The 17190-nt window shown below is 47.2% G+C and overlaps 1 protein-coding gene across 4 annotated transcripts in view; it reads right to left on the bottom strand.

Annotated features, from left to right (window-relative positions):
* Positions 1-17190, bottom strand: part of kif26ab (kinesin family member 26Ab) — a 67539-nt gene that overhangs the window by 38053 nt on the left and 12296 nt on the right. For all 4 annotated transcript variants that reach the window (XM_037072563.1, XM_037072564.1, XM_037072565.1 and 1 more), the window contains one exon: positions 1023-1496. In XM_037072563.1, the coding sequence (XP_036928458.1) occupies positions 1023-1496 (474 nt within the window). The remainder of the gene's footprint in view (positions 1-1022; positions 1497-17190) is intronic.

The raw sequence follows: 17190 nt of genomic DNA, 5'->3' as shown, positions 1-17190 counted from the left end.
ACCTCTCCAGCTCTCTTAGACATCAAACAACACACACTAAGGCTCATCCAACATGACAGAAGAGTTATGTCGAGGCTGTGGGGTGGTCATTTGAAATGCCCTTGAGGAGGAGGTCAGCAGATTAGTGTTGCGATGACCTCTGACCTCAGATCACTCAGGCTCCATGACCGCTGAGGAATGAGAGGTCAGCACAAGAGTTCTGACCCACAGATTCTCTGCAGGGCTTCTTCATATGCTTGTTGTGTAACTCAGATCTTAGATCTTAGGTGCACCAGAGTTTATGTGGATGGTATTTCTTATGTATTGTAACCAGGGCATCATTACAAAAGAGTGCTTGCTCAGCATCATCATCATCATCATCATCTCCTACATTTACATGAACAATGCACATGTTTATGCACACAAATTAATCTATTCTTTATATAAATTCTGTTCTAGTTTATCTTATTTATCTTTAGTAAATGTCTACTCTTGCGCTGCTACTTTTTTCCCCTTGTGCTGCTGTGTTGAACTGAATTTTCCCCACAGACGATCAATAAAGGCACATCATATCCTGATGTCTTAAAGGAAAAAAAACACCTGCCTAAGCATCAACTTCAAGGATTTTTCAAACTTTACAGGCCACAGATTGATACAAGGCTCCACACTGATCATATAACATGAGAAGTAGCATACTTAACAGAAGCTCACAGACAACTATTGGAAAGAAGAGAGAAGGATGAATGTGTGAACGCTTCTTAATTGTGCTTTCTGCGTCGCCTATTTACTGATAAAAATATCAAAAGGCCTTCGGATCGCTCTATCTCTCCTCGTCATTATTAAATCTTAGGATTCCAATGCCACGATGTAGATATGGCCCTCGCAACTTCAAAAAGGGGCTGAAGTAGCTAGTCGGAGTTATTGTCTGCTTTTATGAATTTAGGCTCATGCTAATGTATAAATATAAATCTTTAAATAGCAATGAATGAATGAAAAAGCGTGCAGTGTGATATAAAACGGAAAGGGACACCTTCAAAACATACCGGTTGAGGCTGAGGCAGGAAGTTGTTGACCCTGGAGATGCTCCACATGCCCTCGAGGTACTGCTGTGCCTGAATGGTGACAGTGCTCAAGGATCCACTGAGCTGCCCTCCTGCCACCGTCACCTGGACGCTTGTCTTTGGCCCTGAAGACACCGAGGGGCCCTGCGACCAGCCTGGTACCCTGTGCCGCTCGCCCAAGGGCAGCACAGAGTGGGCAGCCGGCTGACCTTTGGACAGCTGTTTTGCATGGACGCCGGAGGACACGGTGAATCTAGCAGGCTGCGGCAAGAAGGATGTAGCAGGCAGGGCGGCCATGTCTGAGCTAATGGTGAGGATGGGAGCGTGGAGGGTCTGCAAGGCCTCCCGCCTCAGTTGGTGGAGAGACGTGGCGCACACCTGGCAACAGCTGACACCAGCTTCATTGCTCCCAGGTGTTTGGAGCTGCTCGAACAGGAAGGATGCATATCCAGGGTCCTGTGGAGCAAACGGACAGAAGAGAGAGGCTTTAACAAGATTGCATGCAGCTGATCTCGAGCATATTTCACTATCTTTTCAAAGGATTTCCTGTATGTTGTTCACATTTTCCAGGCGCGTCAGTGGTCTGCAACCAGTGTGGTCCCTGACTGCCCTCCGGGACCCTCATTCCCTAATTCAACCACTTCCTCTTTTTTGGAATGGTTGTTTGTTTAGACTGAGATGCTTTGCCTGCATGCAACTTTAGACTGTTGATCAGGTCCACCAAACAATTTGAGAACAAACAAGCTATACTTGAGGAGACAACTCTGAAACAAGGCTTGTAGGGATTAGTGGAAGATCCCACAGAGGCATTCCTCACAACCAAAAAAAAAAAAAACAAGCAAACTGTGTCTTTTATTTATTTTGTGAAGACACAAGAGGAGTGAGCAGATTTCAGCTTATTTCTGCTTTCAGAGATGGTGTCCAGTGGAGTTTTGTCCTTTCACTTCATCTCTAAGTAGGCTCCCTAGGGTGTCCATCTCTGCTTGGGAGAAATGACAAAAGAAAACAACAGCTGAGGGGACTCTTGCGCCCCCAGAGCCATACATTTACATATGACAAGTGTCCCAGCATGAAAGCCTATGATGAGCTACCAAATGTGAAAATAAATACCTCCTCCAGGAAGCCGGAGGCACGGAGAGCTATCAGTGAGGGCGGAACATAACTTTCTCTTTGTTTTTAGTAAATAAACACGCACACAAACGCGCACACAAGCACACAGACAACAGGGTCTCTTAAGAGGCATAAAGGGGCACCGGGCTTCTGCCCAGCGGAGTCGTGGCCTAAGACATGAGCCCACAGCCCGTACATAAATGTTTACGAGGCCTTTGCTCCGTGGAACCTCCGAGGTGATCAGGAGGAGTGAGGCGGCGGGCAAACAACAATCCTCTGCTCTAATGCAGTGCCACTTAATACAGCTAACCCAGCAGACCTAGAGACCACAGAGGCAGGCCCTAAATCTCCTCCTCGTGAAAGCAGCTCAATACAAAGATGACCTTTTCTCCGCATACACACACAGAATTAAAAGTATGATCACGCAGACGTTCCAGAAAAATCAGATGGACAGAGAGCAGTTTAAGTAAATGCACCCTGCTGGGTAAGCATAATCTCCAGATCATCACTCTGTCATTTAAAGGATGGTCATGCAAAGGGTTGACCTGACGTTAACGGATTGGTCCCGGTTAATGATTTACTGTGTTGGCTGCTTACTTCACACATGGGCAGGCACGGACAGGATGCAAGCACATCTCAGAAAATACACTCAGGATGTAGAACACCCCATAAATCTCACGAAGAATAAGGAATGAGAAACGGGCTGACGACTGCGTAATGGCAGATCGAGTGCCATGTATATCCCAACGAGGAATGGATTTAAATGTAAGAAGCTTATGCTGGAATATGATGCTATGATAAAGCTTTAAACGCTGCTGGATCTCTGCTGTCGGATATTTATGCGCGGGGACGGGACAGTTCCGTTGGAATAAGATGAAACAGTCTGTGACAAATTGGAGTGGAACAAGATACAGGGCTGAAGAAAAAAAAAAAACACCACTGACTGCTATTTTCACAGTCTGGTCTGCCTTTACCTACATGCCTCTCAGACAGGAAATTGAAGCGAAGTCATAACCAGTCAACTCCGCCCTTCCATCACCCCTCACCCTTTACCCTCTCCAACCACCCCTCTACCCACCTCGGGGCACTGGTAGATGCAAGAAATCAATTTCCCTCTCTCCCTCCATGCATTGTTGGGTGTTGATTTAGGAGAGCTAATAAAAGGACACACAAAGCTGAGCCCATCTGCTATTCAGTTAGGATTCTGGAGGTTAGAGAGCGGGCTGCTCCTGTAAAGCTGTCTGTAAGCTTTATGCCCGGCGGAGTGAATAAAGGGTCAGGGCCACAAGGCTATGGAGGATGATGGTGGTGATGATGTTGGGGTTGCGGAGGAGAGTGATGTCGGTATGATAAAACTGGAGGCCACAGAATCCGTCTTTATATCATGGCTGGCTGGCTGTTAAAATAATATTGTGAGTTTGAGGGCTGTAGCGCGATACACAAAATATATGTGGACATTTTGAAATCTCCTCAAAAGAACTTCATGAATGCTCTGCAACACTCTCAGACCAAATACCTCATATATATATATATATATATATGAGGTATTTATATATCATGAAAATACAAATCATGACTATTGGTAGTGCTGCAAAATATAAAGGTGCAATATGTAAGAACTGGCATCCTGTTGAAATCACAGTCAAAACAAAGAGGCGGCATCCCATCACCAGCACAGTTAACTGCTGTTGAATGTTGCTACCGCTAGCTATGCTAGCTCAGTCGGCCATGCAGCTAGCGGTCCAGGCTGAGTGCTCGGGGTCCCCTAGTGAGTGTTGATGTTCAAACTGCTAGCACAGGACCACTTGCCTAAAAGTCAGCATGTAGTGACAGTCTTTCACAGCTCCTATGTCTGTGCTTAAGAGCTTGTGCATAAGCATAAAGTGGGAAAAAAAAACATGTTATGCACGAGTGCTCCCAGCCCAGAAGCCATATTGTTTCTTTTATCATCCATATGATCTATTACTGGCAGGTGCAAGTGGGTGTGAATAGTATTGCTGCTTCACAGGAGCTTGTAATGTGCGGCATCAATACAAACCAAATGTTCAAAGCATTCCCCCTGGCAGCGAGGCGTGGAGCAGGGCACTGACTCCTCCGGCCATTGTTCTGTGCGAGTGGGAGATGGTTTTGGTTTTTGACCTGAGGTCTGTCCACAGAGAGAGGCGAACTGCACGAGCGAGGATGTGAGGACACAGAGAGAGATAGAGAGAGAGGGAGGGAGGAGGAAGGTCGGGGTTGTGGCCCTTGCCTGGAGGCTTGTGGGTGGTTGTGTTGGTTTACTGCCTGTCAGCACTGATCTTTATTAAACTCTGGGGACAAATGCAGTCAGATGCTATGGCCTTATTATGGAAAGGAGGTGTGCCGAGCACACTGGGGAGAAAAAAGCCCTGCCTGTGGAATGAGCCCTTCACGGTCCTTAGAGACCTAAGTTTGTCTCTGTCCCTGCACTAACTGTGATGAAATGCAGGGCAGCCGCAGCAGGAGAGACAGCCACCCAACTAACTGACTGTCTCGCTGGGCTGATGGAGAGTGTCATCACAGACAGCACATGCCCGGAGGCTGATGGAAACAAGCTCAGCCGTAACCACTTATGGATGAGGGGACAGCGCGAAAGGTGTGCATGATTTCTCTCCTGTGCCTCCTTAGGGTGCACACAGAACCGGGCCAAGTCCCACATCGGATCTTTCCTCAAATCACACCTCATTTGCCTCGTCTCGTCAGCACACCTTTTCTCTAACCAGACAAAGTGTGACTGCCATCTGAATGTCTCCGCATTCATCATCTGATGGGCCTCTGCCGCCGAGCGCAAGGCCACATACACAAGCTGACTCAAATCAGTGGAAGGTTATACTGATTTGAAATGCATGAGGCCCCCTCGCCAGCCGAGAGACTTTTAGGCACGCTCCGTTGAAAGTAAAATACTCTGGGAAAGCATATTTTCTATTCCAGTTGAGCCCATCACACACTTCCCAGACATAAAGGCAGCACGTGACCCGCTGCAGCAGTGGCAGAAAGAGAAATGGGGCAAAATTGTACCAGCGTGTATCCATGATGTCGAGAAAAAAAAAAAAGCAAAGTTCTGGTGCTCGTCAGCTCATATCTGAATTGTTGGTTCGGTCTGTTGAATGTGGATTTCTTTTTCTACTTTCTAACATCATTCATAGTGCAAAGGATCCTCACTATTCCTTGCTCCCTCTGTGTTCATTGCGGCAGTTCAGTAAACAGAAATCGAAACACCAAAAAGACGATTTTAGGATCAAATTGTTCAGTCGGTCTTCCTTTCCTTCCCATTCCGGGCTTCTCCTTTATTATTCTACTAGCATGGAAACATTCCTGAAGTCGAAGCAACACCACGCTGCTTTATATCCGTGCTCGCTCAACCCTCTTCTCACCAGCACCAGTCCTGTTTACACATTACAATTCTTAAGTACTTCCTATGACTGCATTTCTTGTAAAAACTCAAGACCACACAGCAGCTGCCAGATCTAATGCCCCTTCACCTCCTGGCTCTCCCTTCCTCTGCCTCCCTTTAAGGATGCGACCGAGCCCTCTCTGTTTACTCGGCCGGAGACAGTGTTGACCCTAACCACACACCGTCTCTAGAGGTCTCAAAGGGATTGGCCCCCCAATAAACCGCAGGAGCCCAGGCCCAGGTCCCGGGGTGAGGACGAGAGCTTCCGGCAGGCCCACTTTCCCACAGGTAGCCCCGGCTCACTCTGACAGCCAAGCCGGAGAAAAACGAGCACAGCTGCTGGCCTTGCCCCGGGTGAGCACGGGGCATTAAGGCAGATTACATTCCCAGGATAAAAGCAACACATCCAGTGGTGTAATCCCTCTCGGCCTCCTGCTCCTTCTCAACTCTCACACCCGCCTCCCAAGCCGGCCGACTCGACTCAGAACCCCCTGGAGGAGCGGAGGGCTGGAAGGCCTGCGACTCTGATTAGATACCAGGTCGAGCTTTTAGTGCAGCAGCAGATCTGGGCCACAGACCATTAAATTTAACCACTGCCTGCTCGGAGGCAGAGGAGACAATGACTCAGGATGTCACACTAGCACGCTATTTAGCTCTGTGGGAACGCCTCTGGTCGAACACCAAAATGGGACGGCTCACCGAATCACATCAAACAGATGTTTTGCGCCTGTTTGCTGACTCGACAAGATTAAACAGACCTGTAATAAGACTTTCCCCCAAACAAAGAGACGGTATCTGCAGCAACACAAGTACACTGTCATTACCTCGCTGATAATACCGCCGCGCCACTGCAGGAATGAATCCATTCATCCTGTGTGTGTGTGTGTTTGTGTTTGTGTGTGTGTGTGTGTGTGTGTCTGTATGTGTGTGACTGTATGTGTGTGTGAGAAAAAAAAAAAGTCTGGCTGCTTCATTTTTCTGTCACTCTTTGGGGGTTTTATTGGAGCACAATGAGATCCCCATCAAATAATGATGAAATATCTCCGCCGCTCCCCCTGCATTCCTAATGTGAAATTTGGCTTTTGTCTGAGCGCGGCTACATTTAGATTCTTATCCCATTATCTTAGCTTAAGCTTTTGTGAGAGATAATGGCAGCAAAAAAATCGATTCCACTCTTGCCTTTTTCCGCGGGCTGCTGTCTCACCACTCCAATTTTCTCTCCGACTCTCCTGTGAATTCAAGTGTTTCAAACTCGACAACTTTTGTGAATTAAGGTAAAAACCGCGCAGTGAAGGGTGCGCGGGGTAGATAGTTGAATATGGATGCTTTGGGTTGGAAAACGCCCCATGAGCAGCAAAGTATGAAGGGTGCTTTCACAACAAACTGGCTTAGTTCAATTCAAATGGACCCTAGTGCGTTTCCCGGCTGCATGTGGTTCGCTCTGGCCGGTATGAAACCTGTCACTCGAATCAAACAACTGGACATGAAGACACAAGACAAACAGCGCCATTTCTTAAGTCTGCAAGAGTTTGTATTATCACATTCTTCAGAGATTGATAAGCTAGAATTACCTACTTCTGCAACTATCTTGAAGACAAACTGCTTACTTACAAAGTCAACAACACATTACAATGAACAAACTTCCCCACTTTTCAGATCAAACAGAAGATTACCTTGTTTAGAGAGATCTGTGCATCAGTATTCCATTAAATGAACAGCCAAGTGTCCCCTGCGTCGAGCATCTGTTTCATGTGGAGCTCACAGAGACAGATGTCAGTCTGTCTGCCATGTGCGGTTTAGTCCTTTTTCCTCCCTTTAACTGTCAGTGAACTGCTGACGGAAAATGCAAATGGACGGTGACACCTCCGACACATGATAGCCCCACCTGTCCGGAGTGTCACAGTGACACATCCTCGAAAGAAACCTGCAAGATCTTCTACAAAATACACTGTATTTTGTAGAATGCCCTGATAAGATCTAGAGTCTCGCTTTGTGATGGACGCTACAGTTAAAGCCGTCAAAACAGATGTCACCGTCCATCAAAGATAAAAAGGCTGTAGATGCTGCTGACCCTGAGGTTAAACACAGATAGAGTCAGATGCAATCACTCGTGAGTCTTTGCCAAACCACCCAGCAACCATTAATGACCTCATATTATGACGAGGCACCACTCCATATGGTCGACCCATTTATCAGGGCGTGAGTGCTTGTAGCTCCTCTCACTGAAGGCATACATGTTTTTATAAAAGTGTAATTACATGAAAGGTTCACTGAACCAGGCTTTAGAAGGAGAAACAGACGAAACAGATGCGTGTGTGTGTGTGTGTCCTCTTGTGTGGCTGTCTCTTTACACCACACCCATCCATCACTCCAGCCTTTCGCCACTTGGCCAGTTAATTACCTTTTCCTGTTCACTCGCGCACATAAAGAAAACAAGCCTCTTTCAGACTATTTGGACAGACTTCATTCCCCCCCCCCCCCCCCCGACTCCAACATCTCTCTCTGTCTCTATCCTCTGTGGACTCAAGGCGGCCTTCCCTGTCTCAGCCCCGGATCCGTCAAGCTTTCATCGGCTTCGGCCGAGGTCAGGCCAGGATACACCAGGTGGAGAAGCGGGGTGACTTTAGCAACTGCCAGAATGACGTCTTCCTTGGACGTCTAGTAGTGAATGAATATGTCAACTCAATAAGGAACTGATTTCACAGTAAAGAAACAACTAGCCCTCCAAAGTTTTCTCAACAGTGAAAAAAGCACCAGATAATCTAAAATGATGAAAATATAAGAAAATGTTCCACTTCCTGCTCATTCCTCATGCAGGGCTGCTTGCTATGCTGTCCTCACCAGGGACACACTGGATTGTGTATGTACACTTCCAACAACAATTGTTCAATTCTAATTAGAATGGCTAATTTTTTGGCTGCGAGACGCTCTCAAGGTACTTTCTCTTTTCCCCCAGCCGGGGCTCTGCTGTGGAAACGAACCGGAATGAGTACATATTGAAAAATTCAACACACAAGCTGGATAGGCAGGAGCCAGGTGTTGCTGTAAACCACAGGTGAATGCAAGGGCACCATGGGGGGGAGGGGAGGGGGAGGTGGGGTGATGGGCTGGAGGTTCAAAAGAGGAGAAGCAGGTTAAAAAAATCACCCGGCACGTTCTCGGAATGAAAAAACAGAGATTGTTATTCAGTCTTATACTCTGAATACATTATTTTGCAAAAGTGTGCGACAATTCGAATGTGAAAGCCAAAGCCGAGCATTTGCATTGGGCGTAGAACATTTCACCACTTGTCCATATATTTCCAAAGTCCTCATTAGTGTGCAGAGTGAAACTGAAACAGTACTTCCAGCCATCCACTGGAGCTCGTCGAGAGATCTATTTCTGTCCTGGAGCCCACTTTAAAACACTCATCGCCGAGCAGAGGATCCTGATACAATAGTTCCTTCCAACAGCCCATAGCACTACTTCACTTGTATTTCAAACCCCTATTCAGCCTATACACAGTGATGACAGCCACCTGCTTCTCCTCTGTCTGAGCTGTCACACCAAGAGAGCTGCACTCACTGCAGTTTGTCAGACAGGACGACTTCTCGTTTCAACCGGGGGGGGGGGGCCTCCCATCTCCCCACCATTTATTTAGAGAGAAAACAAACTGCTGCTGAAGCTCATGGCAGCCACGCGGAGGGTAGAGTGTGACATGCGGGTAATGTGCACGCGAATGGTTAATTATGACCGAAAAAATGCAAAGGGAGTTACTCATGCTCAAACACTAGTAATTGCACATCTTCATCAGCATCCTCCAGACTCCATAATGGGGAAAAAAAACCCCTCAGCCTACACATCAACAACATGATTAAAATTCATCATATTTAGATCAACATTTAAACGCTTTTTTCATGCCAAGCGGCGCGGTTGCCGTGCACACAAACATACGGAGCTACCATATTAGCATACCGCCTGCATTTTTCTACAGTTATCACAATATTTCATCCCTGACACCCTCCAGCGAAAATGCATAGCCACACATAGCGGTGTGAAAGTGATGACAAGGTGAAATGTTGAGTGTCCTACAACAATTATTCTCTCCACTTTCCCCCTCAGTATGGACGGTGCGGTAATTATCCTGGCAGGCAGCCATACGGATAGATTTTCAAGTTTTCTGTCGTTGCTGCTGCTTGGGTTTCAGTCCACCTCCCACTCTCTCTCTGTACATGGAGTGACTGCGCAGGTCCATCCTGCGAGGAAAAGCCCCATAATGACACTCCGTAAGTGGTTATTGTCGAGCGTGGCACTTCTTTATTTTGAAGACATCTCAATTTTCACTTATCGGCCCATGTGCCAGCTCGCATACGCAGGCAACAGGCTAACTTATTAGCATCACAAAGCTGCAGGGAATATAGGACGAGCTAAAGGTTAGTCCCCTCCATTTCGGCTCCTCAACTGCGTTCGTTACAGCAAAGCGCAAACCACCCTGAGCCAAGGTGAGCCTCCCTGTCCCATCCACTCCCAGCCTGCGGAGCATTATCTCAGAGAGTGACATGCTTTGTGTCTGACAAAGCTGCTGCGTGTCGGCAGAACAATGGAGCGGCAGAGTTTGCGAGCGGCGGAGCTGTTCTGGTGCAACAGCCAAGTGTAGGTACAGCAGCGAGAGAGAGAGGGGGAATACTAATTTATCATGAAAGATGTCATTACCATGCCAATGACTTCTCAGAGAACACAATTATCACTAATAATAGAAATTTAAACATCAGCCCGGGGCATTCAGCCAGGAGGGGTTGTATTATTGGAAAACTGTTGTCTGTTTATGAGAACTAGATACTGAAGGCTGGTGAGGGTACTGGTGGAAAAAACCACACTGAGATAAGCACTAACCATTATCTGTTTTTTCTTTTTGTTTTTTTTTCTCTCCTTGCTAATTGAGACGTCTAGACACATTCAATTGAACATCAGTGAGATAAGGAAGTAGGCTGAACTATCTCTGCGGAGAATAGTGCACACTAATCCACTTACTGAGTCTGATGGATTTTCATTCACTATCCTAGAAAATGCCTGGCTTATCGAAATGTTTTCACATGCACATTTTGCCACTTTGTCTTTTAGGAACAATGGCATCCCACAAATGGCCTTATGGCCTCCGACAAGAGGCAACTCCAACCATTTCACTTCTTATTCAAATCAGTTGGTGAGGATTGGTTTTTATTTTCTTAATGGTAAAAAAAAAACATGAAATTCTGCTTTATTTCAGAATTTACAGATCCTGTGTGTAGGAGTCAACTGACAGAGATGGAATATAGTATTCATAAATGTCATGTCTGCATTAGCGTATCCCCAGATATAACTAAGGGTCACCATGACCTTTCATGACCTTAAAATGAGCCTTTTGTATCTACAGAGGTCAGCGATTCAGATACTTTGCAGGATAAGTAAAGACTTCGACCTGCTGGTGGCGTTATAAGTCAGTGTGATTCATCCACTGGGAACCATGAATCTCTGCACATCATTTTATGGCAATGCGCCCAGCTGTTGTTGACATATTTCAATAACAGCCAAAGAGGGAAAGTCAGGGGATCAACAAAGTCAATGAGATCCATCCTCGGGGAAAGTCTGTGCAAAATGCCATGACAATTCATCCAGTAACTGTTGAGGTGTTTTACTCTGGGAGACAAATGCTCAGGAACATTCCAGCAGACAGGAGAAAGCAGACCAATTTGCGAAGGCTTTGTAACTTGTGTTCGAACGAGCCTGTGCACGACTAAGAGGTTGGACAAATCACCATCTAAGGAGACACGACTCAACAGCAGGAGACTGCCAATCTAGCCTTTTTCTCAGCACAAGCTATCACAAAACAGGGAGCGAGTTACAAAACACAACTCTATACAACAACGCTATTCCTGTGTCAGGGACGCCAACATCAGCGGACAAGGACACAGCTGCTGTCACTCCGCATCATGAAATGAAGAGATAACCTTGGAGCTGTTGGCAGCTTTGAGTTCTGAGTTCTTGGCTAGATACATTTGTCGAGGGATTTTTTTTTTTTTTTTTCAGCTCGTATGAAATGTCACAACACAGCAGGGCTCAGCAAGAGTTTAGGAATTCATCGTGATGGAGAAACAAGCAATCCTCGGAGAAATGGAAGGAAGAGGCAGGTTCGCAGCTGAATGGCGTGTTCCAGAGCCGCGCTGCAAGGACGGAACATGTCAAACAAAGTGAAAAACAGAAAAGTCTGCAGTGAGAGTCATACTTTTTGGCTCAAGGATGGTGTTCATCTGAGTCTGTCTGTCTGCATAAGCCCTGAGTGATGTGCTTTAATTGCACTTAAGAGCATGAGAACCACACAGTTAAGAGCAGTTAAATAACAACAGTCACTTAAGGAGGGAAGAGCTGTACATGCTGCAGGAGACGGATGCAGACTAATGGATCTTTTATATATTTATGAATGTAGAATGGGAAAGTAGCTAGAGGTATCATTAAGGTGGGGGGGTGTAAAACTTTGTGTATGGCTCATATTGCTTTGTTTGTATGAAGTAGATTGAAACAAAGGAAAGCTATTATGTCATGTCAGACTGAATCTTAAGCTGCATCTGGGCCTTTTTCAGCTGCAAACACACACACACACACACACACACACACACACACACACACACACAGTCATACGTAAAGAGGGTCTGGGGATGCAAAAGCATGCCCGCTCCATGCTCCGGGTTTGATTGTGGGACTCAGGGGTCAAAGGGTAACTAATTGTGCGACTCATGGGGGTCAGCATCGGCGCGGCCTTCTGCCACAGCACTGGAACACCACCTGAAGGTCTGTCAAGAAAGACAGATGAACTCCGACCTCCCTGCTGATGACATCGACCCCAGTCAGCAGCCGCGCGCCGTATCTTAATCTGGGTCATGGCGACAGGAGCAGAGCAAACGCTGCTGCTCCAGACAGGACGTGCTGAAGAAGCTATTGCTGATGTTTACCTGCCCAGTCTGGTGTTCAGTTACCCATCAATTATCAAAAATAAAACAAGAATTCTCCACAAGGTCAAACTTGGCGACTGCGTTGAGTCTGTAGTGTGCACACGACCTGCTGGGACAACAAAAGCAGAAAAGCCTGCTTGCGCGGTGCAACCCGGCTGATCTGACAATAGCATTCTTGTGTAAGCAGCTCTTTCTTTTTAAGAGATCCCATAAAAGGCTAAACTTAGCTCTGCCTTCAAACTCTCGGAATTCCACAAGAGCAACTCTCAGTTTTTACACGGCGGCTCCCCTGAGCAGCACCGAGGCGGGAGATGGTTATCATTTTTCAGCAGTCAATAATTAGCTGACGCGCTAATCAGCTGTTTGTGCAGCGTGCCTGTCCGTGCCTTCTCATTTCGCTGTGTCACAGCAGACGCCGGGGCTTTTACCTGCCATGCCATCAGTAATCCACCGCCTGAACCGCACTGATAGCTGACTCCACTGTCTGGAATGTACTTCTCACAGTTGAGACCCATAAAAGAGCACTTATCAGGTCGACTGTGCGCACGTGTGTGTGTGTGTGTGTGTGTGTGTGTGTGTGTGTGTGTGTGTGTGTGTGTGTGTGCGTGTGTGTGCCATCCTGTTGTAAAGGATTAACAAATATGTGTGATGGATGGTCACAAGCGCAGGACAACTCCAGCCTCATGGAAAAGGTATTGTGATGGAGGTCTCGGGATCATCCAAAGAAAAGGAGTGTCTCGCTTTCATGATTAACAAAATGTCAAAAAGGATTTCCCTTCCTAAACAGAGACTACAATCCAATGCGAGGCTGCCAGCCAAGGGGACACGGCCAGATGGGACGTCTCTCCTCTCTCTTCTGCCGCACTGTTTTGGAGACAAAAATGACCCGGACCTGTGTCAACAGCTGGGGAAAGCATCCCTCGCTGCGCTTTGTGAAAGTGATAAAAATAACGCCATGAAGGATCCCGCTGCGGGTTACGCCCTGGACGGGTCTGTTTTTCCTGGCCTGGAGGGTCACTGTCAGGCAGAGCTGGACCTCCAGCCAACACACATCAAGGCAGCGCTTTCCTAGCCTCCATTCTCGCCCCTGTCCTTTCCTGTTTTGACAGGAAACAGGAGATGATAACACAGGCGCACAAACAAGCAGAGATTGCCTCCGACCTGCTGCCACGCTGTCCTCGTGTGGTGGTGGACTTCTGTTTTCTTTAGAGGGCCTCGTGTCCAAACATACCAAAAAAAAAACAACACGCAGTCTAATGCAAACATGGACACCAGGCCACTGTGACGCACATGCATGCAGACACACCTGACACACATGTCGCCTACACACCTGTCCCCGTGCCAAGCTTGAATAGCCTCTTCAGAGCCTGGCACCGTCTTCTGTGTGTCTAGCACTTCCTCGCGGGCTCCCAGCAGCGTGCCAGCACGGTGTCACACACAGGAACACAATAAAATGGACCACCAAAGTCACGGACACAAGGCTGAAAGAAGAGAGATGAAAGCTGCAGTCGCCACAGGGAACCAAACATACACTGCGGAGGTGAGCCGTGGAGCAATGTCAGTACATAGCAGAGAGAGGCAGAGGAAAGGGAGGCATCTCTTGTCCAAGGCTCTTTTTTTTGGAATGTGGGCCTTTTATGTTGTCAGGAAGCACACCACGGTGAGACACAACAAGCGGAGTGACGGGGCCATTAGAGAGGCTTTGTTGACGGTGAGAGAAGCTCAAAGGGACGGTTCACTTTGATTGCCCTCTCTGATCCCCCTCTAGCCTTTGTTTATGAGCTAATTAAGTATTGTTTAGCGGCTGCAGGAGCCTCGAGCCCACCGTCCCCAGAGCGCCACCATGACTTTCAATGGCTACTGTAGGGCTTTTACAGCACCCTCTATAACTTAACAACTCCAGCTGGAATCTCTTTCTGAACTCTTTTCCTTATACGGGAACCAACCTCTGATGAACCCTGGATGCGAACGCACATGCAAGTGCATAAAGGAGAGGGAAACCGCACAATTCAGGTACAGTCCCGACGGGTCAAACGCAGTTCAAATGTGGTCTGCAGTGGCCTCGTCTGTGGGAGTTCAAGTGTGCCCTGCTTTCACCCCTCAACCCGACGCCGCAGCCAAAACAGCCTCGCGCTCACAAAGAGATGAAGACACAAATGCCCAGCGTGGGATGAGGGGAGGCCGAGGGGTCAGCGAGTGGACAGAACAGGGAGGAGGGGTGGGGGGGGCAACGTCTCGCTAGATGAATGTGGTAATGACCGTGTGACAGCGGTGAACACATGTTGCTGAGGGGCTGCTCACACAGACAGCTTCATATAAAATCTAACACTGACTATACTGAGTACAGTTTACTCAAGAACTGTACCTAACTACAATTCTAGAGTACTTTTACTTTCCATTTTCTGCTACTTTATACACCCACTTCACTTTATCATAGAGGCAAACTTTGTATCCCACTGCATGTATCTGATAACTTCAGTTACTAGATACTTTGCAGACTCAGGTTTTTCTGTGTTAATGACTCATTACTATCAGTGCTGTACCCAGAAGTCATGCTTGAGTCGCAGTTAACTCGTATGACCTAATGAATTATTTCGGAACAGCTCATGAACTCAACCCCAAAGGTCAGCATTGCTTTGTCTGACCACGTCCTCCCCTGGAAACCAGCACATTGCTTCAACGTCAAACTCAAACCTCTAAAACACTGCGTGTAAATAAAACCACACATTTAAGTTGGACCACAGAATAGTTTTACGGCCAGCCAGCTGTCTGGACTTGCAGCGGACACAGGAGAATGAGAGTTTCGGCTCTAATGAGCTGCCGAGTCGCCTGCTCTTGGAGGAGGGAAGGGGGAGGTGGGCTCGGACGCAGCGGAGGGTCAGAGGACCGAACATTAGCGTCCACTCCCGACAAGCTATGCAGGAATTCGCCAAGGCTACAGACACAGGTGTGCTCCCCAAGAGCTTCCCTCCTTCTCAACGGGCATCTGAGGGAGGGAAGCATTTCCGCGTCGCACAGACACGTTCAAAGGCATTCCAGCAAGGTTTTTTTTTTGTTTGATGCATACGTTTAGAGCAGTAAACAACGGCTACTATCTATCATGCTGAGCACTTTAAACACCACAAAACACCAGAGCTGCAATGATTGATAGGTTGGTTGTCGACTTTTATTTTGTCAATCATCGCCAACTATTTTGATAATCTAATAATCAGTTTGGCAAATTTTTTTAAAGGAAAAATGTCACAATTCTCGGATTGAAGCTTCTTAAATGTGAATATTTTCTGCTTTCCTTGTTCTTCTATGACAGAAGGTAAACCGAATATCTTTGGGTTGTGGACAAAGCAGGACATTTGGGAATATCATCTTGGGCTCCGATCAGCGTCTTTCACCATTTTCTCGACAACAAAAAAAAAATCGGCAGTCGCAGCTCCAAGAAGCGCCAGAAAGTAGGCAGCTCCAAACGACAGCAAATCTGTCTAACGGCCTCCAGTTGGGCCAAAGAGACTTCCATGAAAAATCTGTACACATACACACACATACTTGTCCACACTCTCTCTCACGGGCTTGTTCTCGCACTCGGCATGGGAGTCGGCCACTTAGTTGGGGGTCTGCTCTGCCCAGCGAGGCCCAGGCAGCGAGTTCCCAGAACAGAGAGGAATAGCTGGGCTTTTATGGGCGATGCTGAGCTGATACTGGGAAGCAAACGCAGAGGATGGAGAGGCAGTTTGGGACTCATAAACACAGAGGTTTAAGTTTAAGTGCCCGACACACACGAAGGAGATAAAACAGCCCAGAGCTCTTCAGCAGAGAGAGTGACATCATAAAATGGAGCGGCCGTAACAAGAGGGGAAGCATAAAGGACGGATCTATTAATGGGAGCTGGTTCATGGGAGAGAAGCAGGGGAAGGTTTACTCCACAAGCATCCGCCGGGAGTGATGACAAGCTCGAGATGGCATCAGTTCTCAAGACGGTATATCTCTGCTGATCGGAATGTAAATTAATTATCCTCATTTAGACTTTTTTTCTGAACACCAATGACCTCCTTGAAGTAAATGTGCTCACTTCACCAGCTCAGAAGTGGGTGGAAATATGAGCCAAGTTCATGATTGCACAAAAACTCAGTGATGATTATGAGGAACTGGGTTTTCTTGACTTTTATAATAAAATCCAAAGACGGAGCAAAGGGAAGTCCAAATGAAGAAAAACGAAAGAGAAATAGAAAACGGAGGACAAAGCACAAAACCATGAGGAGCAAATCAGGGAGACAGGGAGCACTGAAGGACACATGAGGACCGGGGGAACAGGGACAGGAGCACAGGAGATTTGCAGACAGGATGAATACCAACTAAAATAACGAGGGGATGAGGAAGAGAGTCACACTGGGAACAGGGCAGTGCTGAAGAGGTCGAGGGGACAAACGTATGGGGGGGAATCAGGCTGGGGAGGAGCACAGGAACACAGGAGGGAAACAGAGCACTGGCAACACAGGTGAGCAGGTGACAAACAAGATACAAGAGGATGTTAACTACAACATTAAACAAGAAATAACAGACCAAAAACCAAAACCATGGCACTGACAGGTCAAGCAGCCCAAAAGTAGCAAAAGCCACAATGTACCTCAGTCTTTGCTGCGTTTGGGAGCTCCTCAAACGTTTTCCCAAA

This window comes from Acanthopagrus latus, chromosome 16 (genome assembly GCF_904848185.1).
Source record: "Acanthopagrus latus isolate v.2019 chromosome 16, fAcaLat1.1, whole genome shotgun sequence".
NCBI lineage: Eukaryota > Metazoa > Chordata > Actinopteri > Spariformes > Sparidae > Acanthopagrus > Acanthopagrus latus.
Note: the sequence above shows the minus strand (reverse complement) of the source record. Positions and strands in the feature narration are given on the sequence as shown.